This window comes from Puma concolor, chromosome D1 (assembly GCF_028749965.1).
Source record: "Puma concolor isolate L17-30 chromosome D1, mPumCon1.1.hap2, whole genome shotgun sequence".
NCBI lineage: Eukaryota > Metazoa > Chordata > Mammalia > Carnivora > Felidae > Puma > Puma concolor.
This window is the reverse complement of record NC_141676.1, coordinates 109640090-109660382: the sequence shown is the minus strand read 5'-3', so window position 1 is coordinate 109660382 and position 20293 is coordinate 109640090. Positions and strand designations below refer to the sequence as shown.

Below are 20293 nucleotides of genomic sequence, written 5' to 3'. Positions count from 1 at the left end.
GTGCGTGCCTACGCGCACGCTGGCTCACGCTTTGCCAAGGTAAACCCGAGGCAAGCGTGTATTAACAGCCAAAAAGTGTTAAGCGTGTGACGTCACCATAGTAACAGCAACCGTGCGCATGCGTCCATTTAAAGGGCCGGCGTGTTCCTGGGGCCGCTAGCCCCGCCTTCTTCCTCAGACCGCTCCGCCCTGCGGAATCCAAGTCGCCAATCACCGCCCACTTTTTCCTTGCAGTCCAAGGCGCGTGCCCCGGTTTCAAAAGCTCGGGGGCGGGCTCTGGGTTTCGCGCACGCGCCGTCTCCCTCTCCCCCACGCTGGTTCCGCGTCTCCTCGGAACCGTGCCTCCGCCTGGCCTGAGGTGTCTCGTGTGTGGGGGCAGTCTGGGCTGTCGCCGCCGCCGCGATGGGCAAAACTGCCGACTGTCGGGGCCCGGAAGGCCGGCCCGGCCCGGTGCGGAGCTTCAACCGTTGGAAGAAGAAACACAGCCACAAGCAGAGCCAAAAGAAGCAGTTGAGGAAGCAGCTGAAGAAGCCCGAGTGGCAGGTGGAGCGCGAGAGTATCAGCCGCCTCATGCAGAACTACGAGAAGGTGGGGCGGGGGCGCGGGGTGGGCGGGCCGCGGGGCTGGGGGGTAGCTGCGGCGACCGGCCACCTATCCCGGGGGCTCGCCGTCGGTCCACCGGGCTGCAGAAGGGAGGCGGCGAGAGGGGCCCGGAGGAGGCCCCAGGGGGGGTCACCTGGGTGCCGCAGACCCGGCCAGTGGACCGTCCGGGCCGCTCTTCTGCGCGTCACGCCGTTCCTGATGAAGTGATGGGAATGCACTTCGGAGTAAGGAGATGAGTAGTGAAACAGTTACTCTAATACTCACAGTAATACCCACCACGGTGGTGGGAATCATGACACCTAGATTTGGAGCCGCTACCCCATCCCTAATAATACCAATTATTTACCTGGAACTGAGGTACGGGTCGTACTCCTGTTGTACAGATGAGAACAGTGAGGCTCTGAGAAGATAAGGAGTCTGGTTTTTTTTTTTTTTAATTTAAAACAATTTTTTTAATTAAAACAAATTTTTAATGTTTATTTTTGAGAGAGAGAAACAGAGACACAGAGTGTGAGAGGGGGAGGGGCAGAGAGAGACGGAGACCCAGAATCCGAAGCAGGCTCCGGGCTCTGAGCTGTCGGCACAGAGCCCGATGCGAGGCTCGAACCCACGGACTGTGAACCCCGAGATCATGACCTGAGCCCAAGTCAGAGGCTCAAGCGACTGAGCCCCCCAGGTACCTGTGTAAGGAACCTGTTTTCAGCTCCCATGTTAGTTGGTGGTGTGCGATTGGGACTTAGACCCATGTCTTTCCAGTTCCAGAGCTTTTCCTTTTTTTTAAAAAAAAATTTTTTTTTTTTTTAAATGTTTATTTATTTTTGAGACAGAGACAGAGACAGAGCATGAATGGGGTAGGGTCAGAGAGAGAGGGAGACACAGAATCTGAAGCAGGCTCCAGACTCCTAGCTGTCAGCACAGAGCCCGACGCGCGGGGCTCGAACCCACGGACCGTGAGATCATGACCTGAGCCGAAGTCGGACGCCCAACCGACTGAGCCACCCAGGCGCCCCCCAAAAAAATTTTTTTTTTAACGTTTATTTATTTATGAGACAGAGAGAGACAGAGCACGAGCAGGGGAGGGTCAGAGAGAGGGAGACACAGAATCTGAAACAGGGTGCATTCTCTGAGCAGTCAGCCCAGAGCCCGACGCGGGGCTCGAACTCACGGGCCGCGCGATCATGACCTGAGCCGAAGTCGGACGCTTAACCGACTGAGCCACCCAGGCGCCCCAGAGGTTTTCCTTTTAACCGTCATGCCAGGTCTGCATCCTGCATCATTGGTCTTAGTTCATCTCGTTTTCTCTCCTTAGGTTCGTGACCCCATCCAAGAATTGACTTAGGGAAAGTTGGATTCCGGGTCTGTTTCTGGCACCTGCCACCCCACGTTGTTGTTGATGTCCCCAGATGAGTATCCCTGTGGTTCCCATTTTGACCTCTTGTCCTCACTGTGCCACCCCCCCCCCCCCCGCACTGTCAGTACCCCTTCTTCTCTTCCCCACCCCTAAATCCCTTCTTTTGGCCTTCACCCGCCTCACTCACCCTCTCAGTGATTGCCCCCTTCTAGTGAGGTATAATCAGGGGTTTAATATGTGGGACCTTTCTGGAATTGTGGTCATCAAGTGTCATGCTGGTATAGCTTTCCTTTAAGCGACCCTTAGGTCAACGGTAAGATTAGATAGATAAACTCTACCTTTGTCTGGGTTAAGGTAAATGGTAATTGGATCCTGGCTTTTGACGACCAGACGAGTGGCTTTGGGCAGGTTACTCTTCCCCTTTCTTGTCTTTAGAAGGCATAGTAATATCTATAAGTTGTTGTGAGGAGTTAGTAAGAATGCGTGTGAAGTGTTCTGCATGATGCTCGATACATATAAATGTATTCGCTGTTAAATTATTACTACTATTGCTGATACACAGCGCTTCAAGAAACCACTGTAAACTACCGTTAGATGGCATTTTAGAGTCTTGATCTAACTAGAATTGCTTAGGGGCTATATAGTCTCAGCCTTTCTTTATCCTCTTCCCTGCTGTGTAATCCCAGGGGTTATTCCTGGGGACTGGGGACTCCTTGTATTCCATCCACAGCTCTTCTGAGTTCATATTCTTTTTTTCTGACTGTGCTGGATGTTTTTACCTGAGTGTCGTAGGATCGCTTAAAAACACAAGTCCAAAACTGAGCTCATTATCTTTTATTTCTAAATTCACAGCCCTGTGTATTTGTTCCCTGTTTGCCACTCTAACAAATTTTTTCTCATAGTTCTGGAAGCCATAAGTCTGAAATCCAGTTCACTGGCCTGAAATCAAGGTATCAGCAGGGCCATACTCCCTCTGGAGGCTCTCAGGGAAAATCCCACTTCTTTTTTTTTGTTTTTTTAATGTTCATTTATTTCTGAGATAGTTGGAGACAGAGTGTGAGTGGGGGAGGGGCAGAGAGAGAGAGGGAGACACAGAATCTGAAACAGGCTCTAGGCTCTGAGCTGTCAGCACAAAGCCTGACATAGGGCTTGAACTCATGAACTGCAAGATCATGGCGTGAGCCGAAGTTGGACGCCCAAACAACTGGGCCACCCAGACGGCCCAGAAAATCCCACCTCTTGCTTCTAGTTTCTGGTGGCTGTTTGTATTCCTTGGCTTGTGGTTGCGTTCAGTCTGTGCTTTGGATAGCTTCCCTTCTGTCCTGTGTCAAATCTACTTCTAACCATTTTATTTTTATTTATTTATTTAAAGTTTATTTATTTATTTTGAGAGAGAAAGGGAGTGATTGGGGGAGGGGCAGAGAGAGAGGGAGAGAAAATATCCCAGGCAGGCTTCACACACTGTCCCTGTGGAGCCCAACGCCTTGTTCAGTCTTATGAACCATGAGATCATGACCTGAGTCGAAATCAAGAGTCAAATGCTTAACCCACTGAGCCACCCAGGCATCCCTTATTTATTATTTTTATTTTATTTTATTATTGTTCTTTCTTTTATTTTATTTTTTTAACGTTTTATTTTTGAGACAGAGGGAGAGAGACAGAGCATGAACGGGGGAGGGTCAGAGAGAGAGGGAGACACAGAATCGGAAGCAGGTCCCAGGCTCTGAGCCATCAGCCCAGAGCCTGACGCGGGGCTCGAACTCACGGACCGCGAGATCGTGACCTGAGCCGAAGTTGCACGTTTAACCGACTGAGCCACCCAGGTGCCCCTTATTGTTCTTTAAAAAATATTTATTTTGAGAGAGCGAGAGAGCAAACATGAGCATGGGAGGGACAGAGAGAGAGGAGAGAGAGAGAATCCCAAGCAGGCTCTGCACTGTCAGTGCAGAGCTGGACATGGGGCTCAGTCTCATGAGCCATGAGATCATGACCTGAGCCGAAACCAAGAGTCAGATGCTTAACCAACTAAGCTACCCAGGTGTCCCTGTTTTCATTTTATTTGAGAGAGAGAGAGAGAGAGAGAGAGAGCAAGCATGAGCTTGCATGTGAGCAGGGAAGAGGGACAGAGGGAGGGAGACAGAATCTCGAGCAGCCTCCACACTGAGCACAGAACCCAACTCAGGGCTCGATCCCATGACCCTGGCTCATGGCTGAGCCAAGATCAAGAGTCAGATGCTCAACCGAGTGAGCCATCCAGGTGCCTTGTACTTCTGCACTTTTTAAATAAGGATACTTCTGATTGTGTTTAGGGCCCACTCAGATAATTGAGGATAATTGCCCATCTCCAGGTCTTTAATAACGATGTGCAAAATCACTTTTGCCATCTAAGGTAATATTCACAGTTCTGGAGGTTAGCATATGGATATACTTGGGGGCTGTTGTTTAGCCCACCACATCCTGGCCCCACCGTGTAAGCAGACTGTCAAGCTAGAGACCTAGGAGTAATCCTAGACACTTCCCTCTCACCACTTGTACTTACATCCAGTCAGTCACACTGATAATTTCCTCTGCCTTTTAAATTTTTTAAACTGTTACTCTGTCCCCCCCCCCCCGCTATGTCTTAGTTCAGGCCCCATCATCATCTCTTGTCTGGGTTACTACAGTAGTTATTGCTTATAATGGGGATTAGCAAGCTTTTTCTGCAAAGGACAGGATGGTAAATGATTTCAACTCTGCATGTCAGAAGGGTGGAACCACTCAACCCTGCCATTGCAATATAGAAGCTGCCATGGAAATAGTTAGACAGACGGGTATAGTTGTGTCCCTGCAAAACTTCAGTGAGGAAAACTGGTGGCTAATGGGGATTTGGCCCTTAGGCCTTATTCCCTTCCACTCTGTCCTCCATATCGCTGACAGAATGATTCTTTCCAAGATGAAAATCCAGTCATCCTATTTTTGATAAAAACCCTTCCTTGACTCACAATTACTTTCAGGAAAATGGTCAAATACTTTATGAAAACATTTTTTTAAATGTTTTTTTTTTGAGAGAGACAGAGCATGAGTGGGGGAGGGGCAGAGAGAGAGGGAGACACAGAATCGGAAGCAGGCTCCAGGCTCTGAGCCGTCAGCACAGAGCCCGACGCGGGGCTCGAACTCACGGACCGTGAGATCATGACCTGAACCGAAGTCAGACGCTTAACTGACTGAGCCACCCTGGTGCCCCAATGGTCAAATACTTTAATGTGTCAACATGTTCTTCTCTAGTGGAAGCATAAGTCAACATGTTCTTCTCTAGTGGAAGCATAAGTTATTTGTGGTCAGGCAGACCTGGCTTAAATCTCACTCAGTTTGGGTATTGACTCGCTAGTTTCTTAATATTCCTGAGTCTCAGTTTCTTTCATTCAGCAGAGATCACTAAATGTTACAAGGCTCAAATGAGGTAGCCTGTGATAGGCATACGTGAAAGAACAATTTGTAGTTTTGTGAGTTGGCCTTGGTCCTTGATGCTTCTTGTCCTGGTACTTGATGTTTCCACCATTTGCAGTGAGCACCCCCATTCTCTCACTCTAGGAATACTTGCCAGGACTTTAGGATTGAAACTTCTCTTCCCAACCTCCCAGGTAGAGTTAGGGCTGCCGTCTGTAGCATTTTGTATATACTTTTGTAACAGTATTTATCACCCAGCTGTGATGATTGGTTTCTGTAACTTCTTCCTTAACTCTCCCACTAGACCATGAACTTCAAGGTCAGAAAGCATGGCTACACTCACCTTTTTGCTTCCCAGACACTGGTAGCACAATGCTTATCCTGGAATAGGTGCTCCGTGTTGACATGTTGTTTGGTGCATGAGGACCTTTTCCAGATTGCTTTATTCTAGTTGGTAACATCAGTCTATTCTTTTTGGTCTTTCGTTTTAATTATAATTACTAACATTTATGAAGCTTTTTACATGTTATTTTGCCATATCGTCACAGTAGACAACATCATGAGACTATTTACATTATATGGGTGAGAAGCTTTAAGGAAGAGCAAGATTAAATAATTTCTGTAAGGTTAAGTAGCTGGTAGTGAGAAACTTCTGACTCTGGTTAGTCTAGGACTGATGCCAGACTCCAAATCACTATACTTTACTGCATTGTACTGCATGGATGTTTAAATTCTAATCTTCTCACTAAATTGAAGGAGTAGATTTTTCCTGTAAGTATTGCCATGTTTTATTATTTTTTTTTACTCATAGAAATATTCTCTTAATATTTTGTCAAGAAGGAAATGCACTGTGAATCGAATACCAGGGCTAGCCGTACTAGAATACCAGCAAAGCAGATTGTTACTGTCCAGGTAACTAAGGTTCAGACCCTCACTACAAGCTGCCTCAAATGATAACATTTGTGCATAAAACTTTTCTTACAGTGTGTTTACAATACAGGGTTGCTGCTAGGTAGTCTCTCTGGGAAAATACTGGACAATTTGATTCAGAAACATTTTGTAACAGTTTGACAAGGCACTTGTTGAGGCCTAGGTCGTAAAAGATGGGAAAAAATACATGTCTTTGTCTCTAGGGCAGAGAGTTGGTACCTATGTACAGTGCTGTGGAGTTAGAGTGGTGTAATTATGGGGACAGAAGTTGACTTATTCTGTCCCTGCCATTTCTGGCTAGGTGACTTAGAAGAATATGTTTACTCTGGGCATGCTCCCCTTCCTCCTCATGGTTGCAGCCTCAGGCCCGGCTTGTGGAGCTGAGTGTGAGCTGGATTGCAGCCCCTATACCTCAGCCTTTGTAAATTTTTTTATTTTTTAATTTTTTTATTTTTTTAAGTAGGCTTCATCCCCAGTGCGGAGCCCAACGTGGGGTCTGAACTTATGACCCTGAGATCAAGACTTGAGCTGAGGTCAAGAGTCAGACACTTAACCGACTGAGCCACAGGTGCCCCTACATGCCTTTGTGTAGGGCACGAACCGCCCAGCAGTTTGTGGTGGCTGTGAGTGGAACAGCTTTGAATGATGTGTTCTCCAGATAGAAAAGGTGGGCAAGAACATTGTAGGTCAAGGGAGCAACACAAGGATATACAAAAAGATGTGAAAATAAGTGATGTTCTCTGAGGGGGAGATTCTGCTTGAAGTGTGGTGTGTGTTCCCAAGCTGGCTCCGGGAGAAGAGGGGCAGAGGTGGATTGACAATGGTTTTGGAGGCTGTAGTCGTTAGAATAATGGCCTCCTAAAGATGTCTGTAGCCTAATCCTGAAACCTGTGAGTAAGTTACATGGCAGGGAGTATCTGTAGAAGCTGGAAAAAGCAAGGATATGGATTCTCTCCAATAGTCACCACAAAGAATGGAGCCCAGCCATACACTGTAATTTTAGCTGTGTGAGATCCATTTTGGACTTCTGACTTTCAGAGTTACAAGTTAATAAATTCACGTTGGCTTAAGCCACCGTTAATGGGAATTTGTTTCAGCAACCATAGGAAGTACATACAGAGGCCATGTTTAGAGACTTTATTATTTTTTTTCTGTTTTACTTAAAAAAATTTTTTTTTTTTTTAATTTTTTTTTTCAACGTTTTTTATTTTATTTTTGGGACAGAGAGAAACAGAGCATGAACGGGGGAGGGGCAGAGAGAGAGGGAGATACAGCATCGGAAACAGGCTCCAAGCTCCGAGCCATCAGCCCAGAGCCTGACGCAGGGCTCGAACTCACGGACCGCGAGATCGTGACCTGGCTGAAGTCGGACGCTTAACCGACTGCGCCACCCAGGCGCCCCTTAAAAAATTTTTAAAAAAATGTTTATTTTTGAGACAGAGAGAGAGCGCTAGCAGCGGATGGGCAGAGAGAGAGAGAGAGAGAGAGACAGAATCTGAAGCAGGCTCCAGGCTCTGAGCCGTCAGCACAGAGCCTGATGTCAGGCTCGAACCCATGAACCATGAGATCATGACCTGAGCTGAAGTTGGATGCTTAACCAACTGAGCTACCAAGGTGCCCCCATGTTTAGAGACTTTAACCAAAAATAGTAGGCAGTCTCTGGGGGCAAGTAGAGAGCATACCCAAAGGCTGTGGAGGCTGAGACCAGGTCAGAGACTGTTAGTATAGTGTAGGTCTTAGATCTTCTGACAGGCAAATGCCAAAGTGGGATTAAGTGAATTGGAGATTTTTTTTTTTTTAATTTTTTTTTCCAACGTTTATTTATTTTTGGGACAGAGAGAGACAGAGCATGAACGGGGGAGGGGCAGAGAGAGAGGGAGACACAGAATCGTTAACAGACTCCAGGCTCTGAGCCATCAGCCCAGAGCCCGATGCGGGGCTCGAACTCACGGACCGCGAGATCGTGACCTGGCTGAAGTCGGACGCTTAACCGACTGCGCCACCCAAGCGCCCCGGAGATTTTTTTTTTTTTTTTTAACATTTATTCATTTTTGAGAGACAGAGCGTGAGTGGGGGAGGGGCAGAGAGAGAGGGAGACACAGTTTTGAAGCAGGCTCCAGGCTCTGAGCTGTCAGCACAGAGCCTGATGTGGGGCTTGAACTCCTGGAACACGAGATCATGACCTGAGCGTCAAGTTGGACGCTTAACCGACTGAGCCACCCAGGTGCCCCCGTGAATTGGAGATTTATTGGGGGGAAGTGTCTGTGCAAGTGAAAGAGAAGGAACAGAAATAGGGAAAGGAGGGAGTTGGAGGAGCCATAGGAAGAGACTCAGGCTGCAGCACAGTCTAAGAAAGCTTCTGTTGATGGGGTGTCCTAGAGCCACCGTAGCCCATTAAGGGAATCTCCTGTCCTGCAGGAATGGGTCTCTGGTCGTCCTGCTGCTGGGGAAGAATGGTGCTGTCAGTGGTAGATCTGGAGGACCGACCGCTGCTGGGGAGTCAGGACTGAGTGGCTTATCCCTAAGGCCACCCTGTAAGGGTGTGTGTTGGGGGTTCTGAGGGAGAGTTGGGGACTGAAGCTTGTTGAGAAAGGTTGGAGATCTTTGTTTCAGTTCCCCTGTTGTGACTGCTGCTGAATGACTCCATCTCTGCACCTGGGATTCTTTTAGACTTGCTTTGAAGCAGCTAGTGCTGTATAGGAACCCTGCATTCTAATGTAGTTTCCCCCCTATAGTCCATCAGAATTTGGGGTGGCTTGAGGCGGATTGCTTTTCTTGTCGTGACTGCAGTGGGTGGAGCATTCCAGGATGTTCTTACACTTACTTTCTTCTCCGGCTTTGAGGATGTGGAAGCATTATTTGCCTTTGTGAGAAACAGGAGTAGTGAGAAGAGAGTTGCAAGAAGTGTAGGAGGTAGTTGAGTGGTGTCCACCCTGCTTTTCCTTCCGCCCCCTCCAGCTTTCCCTGGAAAGCTGATGAGAAGTCTGGGACAAGTACTGTCACTGGAAAATTGTTTTCTGATTTCAGAAGAGTGATACAGATTTCAGAGGGAGTGTGAACATTGGAAGACAGGAGTGATTTTTTAAGAAAAGAAACATCTGAAGGGAAGGGGAGAAAATGTTATTTTGTTTGTAGGATCCATAGCCGACTCTATGACTTCTAATTATTCCTTGGATTGTAACAGAGTTTTCTTTTTTAAATTTTTTTTTTTTTAACATTTATTTATTTTTGAGACAGAGAGAGACAGAGCATGAACAGGGGAGGGGCAGAGAGAGAGGGAGACACAGAATCGGAAACAGGCTCCAGGCTCTGAGCTGTCAGCACAGAGCCTGACGCGGGGCTCGAACTCACGAACCGTGAGATCATGACCTGAGCCGAAGTCGGATGCTTAACCGACCAAGCCACCCAGGCGCCCCTAACAGAGAGTTTTCTAGAACAGACTTGACAGCCGTTTTCTGTAAAGGGCCAGATAGTCAATATTAGGCTTTGTGGGCCACATGACCTGTGTCACAACGGCATAGGCAACACGTAAATGAGTGGTTGTAGCTGTGCTCCAGGTTAACTGTTTGCAAAAACAAGAAGCAGGTGGATTGGGCCATAGTTTGACTCCTGTTCTAGTTCATGAGTCGAGTACAGATTTCCTTCTGTTTCTTTGACTTTTTTCTAAGAAAATGTTGTAAATGTTTATGGCTGATAAAGTGCTGGAACCGTTTTCATTTTTCCAGACTTTCCATTTAGGAGGGTTGACAGACTAGAGGGAGATGTGCAGCATTTCCTTGGAGTGGCCCGCTGTGCCCGGGCTGTGTCTCTGGTGGAGGATGAACGTGTGTTGCCCGTCTGGCTCCTTCTGTAGGCATTCTGTTCTTTGTGAAAACAGCTTTTTAGCTGATCGTACCACAAGTGCACATGTGGACTTCACCTAATTTTAATGCTGTGTTTGGGAGATTGACCTTCTCATTGGGAGGTCAGTTGACCTAATTTTAATGTTGTGTTTGGGAGATTGACCCCTTGATGGGACAGGATGTTCTAATGAACTTTTCTCTCTCTCATGTGAGTGTACTGATTATTCCTCTTTACTGTTCTCTGGAATGATTTGTGGGAATCAAGGCAATGTTTTAATACTTGTGTTTGCAGCATGTGAGAACAGAGACCATATCTGGGCTGCTTTAAGAATCTTGGAGAAGATGATGTGTAGACTGTAAAATGAAATAAAAGCTGTCATCCCTTTACTGCCTGGAGTATAATTTAAATAAATGAACCTTACAAATGCAACTTTTCCCTTTTGTGAATCATGAATAATTTGGCAGTGTATTCCCAGATCTGAACAGGAGTTCCTGCTTTCAGCATCTGTAATAAAATAATTCTCCTGAGTAACCAAAATGAAATTCAGAAAATTGGGTTTATGCTAATGAAGAACATCAGTAATGAACATTTAGATAATGTAAAGTTAAAGGGCAAAATGTTACTTATTGTGGCTTCAAAGCATGACAGAGACATTTCCTCTGGTTATTGTTAAATAATGCCCCCTCCTTTACTATACCCCCGAATGAGGAGTTATCTGGTTGGATTTTGCATGCCATTGACTTATGGTTAAAACTTGAAAAGGTTTGTGATAACAAGATACATTTCTCCAATTAAGTTCAATCATTTCTCCAAAGCGTGTAAGTAGAAATATTCTCATTGTGCTCTGTGGCGTAGAGTCCCTTTGCTCCTTATTTCTTAAACTGATATTCCTTGAAGGATGGTCTGAAGGTAAAGTTTCTTCCTAAAATTGATGTGCTGTTGACCTACCATATTCTTAGAGGTGAAGGAAGGTGGTGGTGGTGATGGTTGTGTGTGTGTGTGTGTGTGTGTTGAATGAATGAGGTGTTTTTATTTTTAAACCAATTTAAATTGTTACAAGTTTATATTTTTGATTCATGATAACTTCCTTATGGTGTATTTCCTTCTAGAAGGAACATTGGTTTTTAATTAGTAGTGATGATTGAATTCAATCCTGTAGTACCGAGAATTAGCTGGATGGCACAATGTAGACAAAAAATGGTTTTGTTGTAAGACAAATGAATTATATAGTATGTTATTTTACCTTAGCTGAACAGTCTCCTTGTTCTTTTTTCAGATAAATGTAAATGAAATTACAAGATTTTCAGATTTCCCTTTGTCCAAAAAAACATTAAAAGGTAGGAGGATGGTAATCTTGGGACATGTTGTTGGATTTCTTGATGTTTTTTATAAACAGAAAAATATTTAGAGTATATAACCTGAAAAAGATCATTTTGGCAAATAATTTTGATATCTTGAACCTTTAACACCAGGAAATATTAATTCATTTGAGTTTTACTGATGTGTCCTTCTCATCTCCTTTCTGGACTGGTTAAAGAGCAGTGGTGAAAAAACAAGATGCCATAGCCTGTCAGGAATTAAAATAAAATCTAATTGTTAGTTAAAATGAACAAGGAAACAAAAGTGATATCTTTTATATTAGTGTGTCAGGGCCACCAGAACAAAATCCCACAGACTGGGGGGCTTAGAAGAAATTAATATTCTCACAGTTATGGAGGCTGGAAGTCCAAAGATGGAGCTGCTGGCAGGTTTAGTTTCCTTTGAGAGCCATCATCATGGAAGGGATTGTTCCAGAACTCTCTCCTTGGCTTGCAGATGACGACTCTCTTGTGCATCTTCATGTGGTTGTTCCTCTGGACAGTCATACCATTGGTATCTCTTTTGTGTCCAGATTTCCCCTTGTGAGGACACCAGTCACATAAGATCAAGGCTCATTTGAACTTAATCATCACTTCAAAGGCCCTCTTTTTTTTTTTTTTTTTTAGTGTTTATTTTTGAGACAGAGAGACAGCATGAGCAGGGGAGGGGCAGAGAGAGAGAGGAAGACAGAATCTGAAGCAGGCTCCAGGCTCTGAGCTGTCAGCACAGAGCCTGACATGGGGCTCGAACTCACAAACTGCAAGATCATGACCTGAACAAAGTTGGACGCTTAACCGACTAAGCCATCCAGGCACCCCAAAGGGCCTCTTTCTGAATACAGTCACAGTCAAAGTTACTCGGTGTTAGGCTTCAATGTAGGAATTTTAGGGGGCACCGTTCAGTCCGTACTACTGTTTTGTAGGAGTTTTCTACAGTATCACTTTCCTCCCTTCTACACGGCAGGTTTGCAAGAAGCCCAGTACCGTTTGGTAACTGAGATACAGAAGCAGACTATTGGATTGGCTTTGCAAGGGAAAGATGTTCTTGGAGCTGCCAAGACAGGATCTGGCAAGACTTTGGCTTTCCTTGTTCCAGTAAGTAGTTTATTCATACTGGGTCAGGTCCTCTATTACGTGATTTTATTTTACTTATTTTCTTATTTATTAATTTAAAAAAAATGTTTGTTTTTGAGAGAGAGAGACAGAGTGTGAGTAGAGGAGGGGGAGAGAGACAGGGAGACACAGTTTTGAAGCAGGCTCCAGGCTCTGAGCTGTCAGCACAGAGCCCAATGCAGACCTTGAACCCACAGACCGTGAGATCATGACCTGATCATGATCAAAGTTGGATGTTCAACTGACTGAGGCACCTAGGTGCTCCTAAACCTTTTTTTAATGTTTATTTATTTATTTTGAGAGAGAGAGAGTGCACACAAGCAGGGGAGGGGCACAGAGTGAGAATCTGCACTGACAGTGCAGAGCCTGATGCAGGGCCTGAACCTGTGAACCTGAGATCGTGATCCAAGCTGAAATCAGGAGTTGGATGCTTAACTGACTGAGCCACCCAGGCACCCTGTTATTTATTTATTCTAAAAAAAATGTTTATTTTGGGAGAGAGCATGTGCGTGAGCAGGGGTAGGGGCAGAGAGAGAGGGGGAGAGAGAGAATCCCAAGCATGCTCCACACGGTCAGCATGGAGCCCGATGTGGGGCTTGAGCCTGTGCGCTGAACCATGAGATCATGACCTGAGCCGAAACCAAGAGCCGGATGCCCAACCAACTGAACCACCTAAGTGCCTCTCTGTTATATGATTGTAAAGCATTCTTTGCCTAGGTACAAATCATTATGGAGAGAGTTGTTTCCTATTGGATTCCCCTGGCTAGAATGCCACTTTTATCAGACGGGCCCCCAGCTGTCCTGTTCTCCACCATATTCCCTCCATCCTAACGCAGTGACTTTCACATGGTGGACGCTCAGTAACTTGAATGAATGAATTACCTTAACCAGCCTTTACATTCCTGAAGGATATGGATGTTCCTGGGTGGCAGGTTTGGATGGTTCTACCCTGTTGTAGGACCACGGAAAGGCCTCGGAGGCTATTCATGCGCTTATGCTTATAAACCTGCCAGTTTCATTTATATTTGCCACTTGTTTAGGATAAAGCTGAAATATGCTCACTTAGATTGAATGACTCATTGAAAATTTTCCAGGACGTTGATATCTGTCCTTTTGAGCAGTAAAACTCGTAGGACTTTACTTCTATCTCAGTTGTGCTGTCGATCTCATAATTTAATTCCTACAAAATAATTGGTTTAGAAAAATCACATTTGAGTTTTTGTCCCAAGTATTGAAAAGTTGTTTTTATTTTTCTCGTAAATTCAATTTTTCCTAACAATGTCTGCCCACAACTAGAAAATTCAGTGACTATATAATTATAGTAACTACACGGATGAAAGTTTATTTTAATGTGGTTTCCATTCAGAAAATGGTGACAGATATTTTTCCAAAACGTGTTTGAATAGTTTGAGGGCTGTACATACCTTTCATCGATTGCCATTCTTCTCTGGGCAGGGCTCTGGCAGCAGCTGAGCTGCCAGGGCCTGATTTTCCCTTCCCTCTATGACTTGAGGGATCTGGTGGCTGGAAGAAAAAGAAAAAAAAAAAAGCAAAGAATTTCATTTTGCTAATTGGAAAGAACTTGTGACTGGTGTGTCTTCTGCTCAGAATGTGCCTTTGATTTGGAGGAGCACGGTTGGCTTAGGAATCAAGATGCTGCCTCCTGAAAGGACTTACTAAACATAATTTGCTGTCTTTTTTGAGGTGTTGGAAGCCTTATATCGTTTGCAGTGGACCTCAACAGACGGGCTGGGGGTTCTGATTATATCACCCACAAGAGAACTGGCCTATCAGACTTTTGAGGTTCTCCGAAAAGTAGGAAAGAATCATGACTTTTCGGCTGGTCTCATCATTGGTGGAAAGGTTTGTCCTTTGTCTTGTCCTTCTTTTTTCTATAACGTATATTGGGGCACTGTTGGCAGTGGACAGGAAAGAGGTGGAGATTTCATCTAAACAGGTAAGCTGGCCTCCTGGTGTGGTGACTGTCATCTAGAGTTCTGGTTATCAAATTTGAAGGTTCAGAAAGTCCATTTTTTGAGGGTATCTGAGTGGATCAGATTCTCTGACACTAATACACTTTAAATAACCTATAATTCTATTTGTTATTGTACTTGGGAAAGGTACCATTGGAGTATGGGGGCTAGTTCCTTTTAAGAAAATATGTAAGAGATTGAATAATTCAGAACATTGCTTGGTCAGCAGCAGAAAAAAGGAAGACAGCTTTACAAAATTTTTTAAAAAATTTTAATTTTTTTAATTGAAGTATAGTTAACACATAATTGTCTTAGTTTCAGGTTACAGCATACCATTTCAAGAAGTCTGTACATTATGTGTGCTCACCACAAGTATAGCTAGCATCTGTCAGCATACATGCTATTGTAGTACTATTGACTGTCTGTGACTTTCATCCCCATGACTTATCCATTTCATAACTGGAAGCCTATATCTCCCACTCCCTTTCACCCATTTTGCCCGTCCTTCTTCCCTCTGGCAATCATCTCTTTGTTTTCTGTATTTATGGGTCTCTTTCAGCTTTTTTGTTTTGTTTTGTTTTGTTTTTTGATTCTACATGTAAGTGAAATTACATATGGTATTTGTCCTTCTCTGATTGATTTCACTGAGGATAATCTCTGGGTCTGCCATGTTGTTTGAGATGGCAAGATCTCATTCTTTTTTCATTTTTTCATTTTTTTAACGTTTATTTATTTTTGAGAGAGAGAGACTGAGTATGATCAGTTGGGGAGGGGCAGAGAGAGGAGACAAAGAATCCAAAGCAGGCTTCAGTCTCTGAGCTGCCAGCACAGAGCCTGGTATGGGGCTCAAACTCATGAACCATGAGATCATGACCTGTGCCAGGGTCAGATGCATAACCGACTGAGCCACCCCCCCTCTCTCTCTCTCTCTCTCTCCCTCTCTCTCTCTCTTCCTCTCTCTCTGTTTTTCCCACTCACATACACACACCACATCTTTATCCATTCATCTATTGATGGACATTTGGGTTGCTTTCAGTGTCTTGGCTGTTGTAATGCTATTGTGAACATAGGGATGCATAACTCTTCGAATTGGAGAGTTTTTTTTTTTTTAATTTTTTTAATGTTGATTTATTATTGAGAGACAGAAAGAGATAGAGCATGAGCATGGGAGGTGCAGAGAGAGGAGGAGACACAGAATCTGAAGCAGGCTCCAGGCTCTGAGCTATCAGCACAGAGCCCGACATGGGGCTCAAACTCACAAACTGTGAGATCATGACCTGAGCCGAAGTCAGATGCTTAACCAACTGAGCCATCCAGGCGTCCCTGTTGAGAGTTTTTATCGTGAATGGATGATGAATTTTGTCATGCTTTTCCTGCATCTATTGAGATCGTATGATGTTAATCCTTTATTAATGTTGTCTATTGTGTTGATTTGCAGATGTTGAACTGTTCTTGCATCTGTGGAATAAATCCCACTTGATTGTGGTGTATGGTTTTTGAAATGTATTGTTGGATCTGATTTGCAAATATTTTTTAAATTGTTTTTTTCCATAATAATAGTGGTACTCTTTAATCTCCATCCCGTTTCCCTCATCCTCCTATGTACCTTCCCTCTTGTAACTATCAGTTCCCTATAGTTAATGGTCTGTTTCTTGGTTTATCTCTTTTTTTCTTTGCTCATTTGTTGTTTCTTAAATTACACATATGAGTGACATATGGTATTTGTTTTTCTCTGACTGAGTTATTTCTTTTAGCATAATACTATATAGCTCCATCCATGTCATGCAAGTGGCAAGATTTCATTCTTTTTTATGGCTGGGTAATATTCCATTGTATATGTATACCACATCTTTTTTTTTTTTTTAAAGTTGATTTATTTTGAGAGAAAGAGTGTGAATGGGGGAGGGGCAGAGAGAGAGGGAGAGAGAGAATCACAAGCAGGCTCCGTGCCATCAGCACAGAACTCATTGTGGGGCTCGATCCCATGACCCATTAGATCATGACCTGAGCCGAGGTCAAGAGTCGGGCGCTTAACTGACTGAGCCACTCAGGTGCCCCAAATCTATTTTATCTATTCCGTAATCGTTGGATACCTGGGCTGTTCCTATAATTTGGCTATTGGAAATAATGCTGCTGTAAACATCAGGGTGCATGAATCTTTTCGAATTAGTATTTTTTTATTCTTTGGGTAAACACCCAGTAGTATGATTGCTGGATCATAGAGTAGTTTTATTTTGAATTTTCTGAGGAACCTCCATATTGTTCTCCAGAGTGGCTGTACCAGTTTGCATTCTAACCAACAATGCAAAAGAGTCCCCTTTTGTCCACATCCTCACCAGCACCTGTTGTTTCTTGTGTTGTTGATTTTAGCCATTCTGACAGATGTGAGGTGATATCTTATCGTAGTTTTGACTTGAATTTCACTGATAACCAGTGATGTTAAGCATCTTTTCATGTGTCTGTTGTCCATTTGTTTGTTTTATTTGGGAAAATGCCTATTCATGTCAATTGCCCATTTTTTAATTGGATTATTCATTGTTTGAGCATTGAGTTGTATCAGTTTTTATACATTTTGGATTCTAACGTTTTATCAGATAATTTGCAAATTATTGGATAATTAGTCTTTTGCAAACATCTCCCATTGCATAGGTTGTCTTTTAGTTTTGTTGATTGTTTCTTTCGCAATGAAGAAACTTTTTATTTTGATGTAGTCCCCATGGTTTATCTTTGCTTTTATTTCTCTTGCCTCTGACATTTCTAGAAAAATGTTGCTATGGCTGATGCCAAGAGATTACTCCCTGCCAGGGTCCAGCCCCAGCAGGTCCAGGGGTTCCCGAAGGATGAACGGTGTTGGCAAAAATAACAAATGGACACAGACAACGGCAGTGTGTTAGACTGGCCGCTTTATCGTAGCAAGTGTGGCATTATATTTGTTAGCAAATTTCTTATAGCGTGCGTCATCTATGTTTTCTGGCATTACCTAATTCTAAAAATGTTCCTTTGTGTAATCACCCATTAAGGAACAACATAGTTATTTTCATGTAACGTTCCCTCCTGCCCTTTCAAGGTCATCTAGCTCTCAACACCTCAAGTAGAACGTTTACAGGGACTTGACTTCTTAGTTGTTCCTTTGGACCATTTGCAGCACAAGGAACAAAAGCGTTCGCTTTGGTCTGGGTGCCGGGAGGGAGCCAAGAGGGCCCTGGGAACCTATGCCTTATGCGCTCCCGGAGAGACAATGTATACCTAGGAACTAATGAACCATTCTGTACCTTAATCCCCCAGGTCCAGTTATCATCTGGAATGCCTCCTGGGGGCCAAGTGGGCCTAGGGGTTGAAGTAACTTGTATCCATAGATACATTCCTTTGTTGCCAGAGTGGGGATTTCAAACCCATTTGTCCCCCTCCTTGGCTGGGAAATATATGGGGTGTCCTTCCTTTAGGTAGAGGAGTCTTTATAGGGGGTGGCAAGGGCTGGATGCAGGGCCGCATAATTTCCCTACGGAATTTTATTTCTTTCCCCGATGGTTCTTTTCCCGGAGGGCCTGTGGTGGGCAACTCCCCAACCGACCAATCCCCAGGTACTTCATTGGTAGGGGGGCTGCCCTGACCAGCTCTGAGGCCAAATTACATAAAAGCAGGAGTACAAGAAGCTTCACTTTCGATGGGCCGCCATGCTGTCCCGATCCGTCCACCGCCTGGGGCCTGCCATCAGGCTGATTGGATAGCTTGGCTTCCTGCAACTCCCTGTGCTCTTTTCAATAATTTTCTAATTGATTTTGAGTTTATTTTTGTGTGTGGTGTAATAAAGTGGTCCAGTTTCATTCTTTTGCATGTGGCTGCCCAACGGCATTTGTTGGAGAGGCTGTCTTTTTTCCATCAGATATTCTTTCTTACGTTGCCAAAGACTCATTGACTATATAGTTGTGGCTTGATTTCTGGGTTTTCTGTTCTATCCAGTTGATCTATGTGTGTTTTTATGCCAATACCGTACTGTTTTTTAATCACTGCTGCTTTGTGGTATAACTTGAAATCTGGAGTTGTGATACCTCTAGTTTGGTTTTTGATTTTCAAGATTGCTGTGGCTGCTCAAGGTCTTCTGTGCTTCTGTACAAATTTTAGGATTTTTTGTTCTGGTTCTGTCAAAACTGCTGTTGGTATTTTGATAGGGATTGCATTAAATCTGGGTTTGCTAACATTTTGTTGAGGATTTTTGCATCTGTGTTTGTCGGTGATAGTAGCCTGTGGTTTTCTTTTTTTTAATGGTGTTAATGTCAGGTTTTGGTATCAGGGTAATGTTGGTTTTGGGAAATGAGTTTCGGAGTGTGCCTTCCTCTTCAATTTGGGGAACATTTTGAGGCAGATAGGTACTAGCTCTTCTTTAAGTGTTGGAATTCACCTGTGCAGCCGCCTGGTCCTGGACTTTTGATTTTTCAGAGTTTCAAAATTACCTATTCATGAGTGCCTGAGTGGTTCAGTCAGTTGAGTGTCTGACACTTGGCTTTTCTGCTCAGGTCATGATCCCATGGCTCAGGAGTTTGAGTCCCATATGGGGCTCCATGGTGACAGTGCGGAGCCTGCTTGGGATTCTCTCTTTCTCCTCTCTGCCTCTTAACTTGTGCATGCATGCATGCTCTCTCTCAAAATAAATAAAAAAAAACTTAAAAAAATTATTTTTATTTATTTTAGTGTTTACTTTTGAGAAGGCGCAAGTGGGGGAAGGGCAGAGAGAGAGGGAGACACAGAATCCGAAGCAGGCTCAAGGCTCTGAGCTGTCAGCACAGAACCCGATGCGAGGCTCAAACCCACGAACTGTGAGATTATGACCTGAGCCAAAGTCGGGTTGCTTAACCGACTGAGCCACCCAGGCACACCCCACCCCCCAAAAAAATTATTGATTCAATTTCATTATTTATAATTAGTTTTTTCAGACTGTCTATTTCTTTGTGATTCAGTCTTGGAAGGTTGTGTGTTTCTAGGAGTTTATCCGTTGTTATCTAGACTTTTCAACTTGTTGTAATGTAATTCCAGTTGTCTCTTATTATTCTTTGTATTTCTCTGTTGTTGGTTGTAACTTCATTTGTGATTTTTTTTTTTTTGTGGGGAGTTTTCTCTCTCTTTTTTTGCTTGATGAGCATGGTTAGCAGTTTTATCAGTCAAAAATAAATCTTTTCAGAGAACGAGTTTTTGTTTTGTTGATATTTTCTGTCTTTTTTTTTGGAGACTCTATTTTCTTTATTTCCACTCTGATCTTTATTTTCTTCCAAGAACTTTGGGCTTTATTTATTCTTCTTCTGGTTCCTGTTGATATAAAGTTTACATTGTTTATTTTGGGTATTAAAAATTTTTTTTTCTAATGTTTATTTTTGAGAGAGAGAGAGAGAGAGCGAGTGATCGAGGTGGGGAGGGGCAGAGAGAGGGAGACAGAATCTAAAGTAGGCTCCAGGCCCTGAGCTGTCAGCACAGAGCCCAATGCAGGGCTTGAACCCCCACTTGTGCGTGCATGCATGCTCTCTCTCTAAATAAATAAATAAATTGTGAAATCATGACTTGAGCTGAAGTCGGATGCTTAATCAGCTGAGCCACCCAGGCCCTCCCCCCACCCCCGTTTTCTTTCTTTTTTTTTTTTTTTTTTTTGTGGTAGGCCTGTATCACTATGATGGTTGATATGATTTCAGTCTTCAATTTGAAACTTG

General features: G+C 43.9%; 1 protein-coding gene across 1 annotated transcript in view; it reads left to right on the top strand.

Moving 5' to 3' along the window:
• The first annotated feature begins 302 nt into the window (after positions 1-302).
• Positions 303-20293, top strand: part of DDX10 (DEAD-box helicase 10) — a 281913-nt gene continuing 261922 nt past the window's right edge. The window contains exons 1-4 of the mRNA XM_086679182.1: positions 303-588; positions 11430-11490; positions 12476-12606; positions 14329-14487. Of these exons, the coding sequence (XP_086535308.1) occupies positions 403-588; positions 11430-11490; positions 12476-12606; positions 14329-14487 (537 nt within the window). The 5' untranslated portion in view covers positions 303-402. The remainder of the gene's footprint in view (positions 589-11429; positions 11491-12475; positions 12607-14328; positions 14488-20293) is intronic.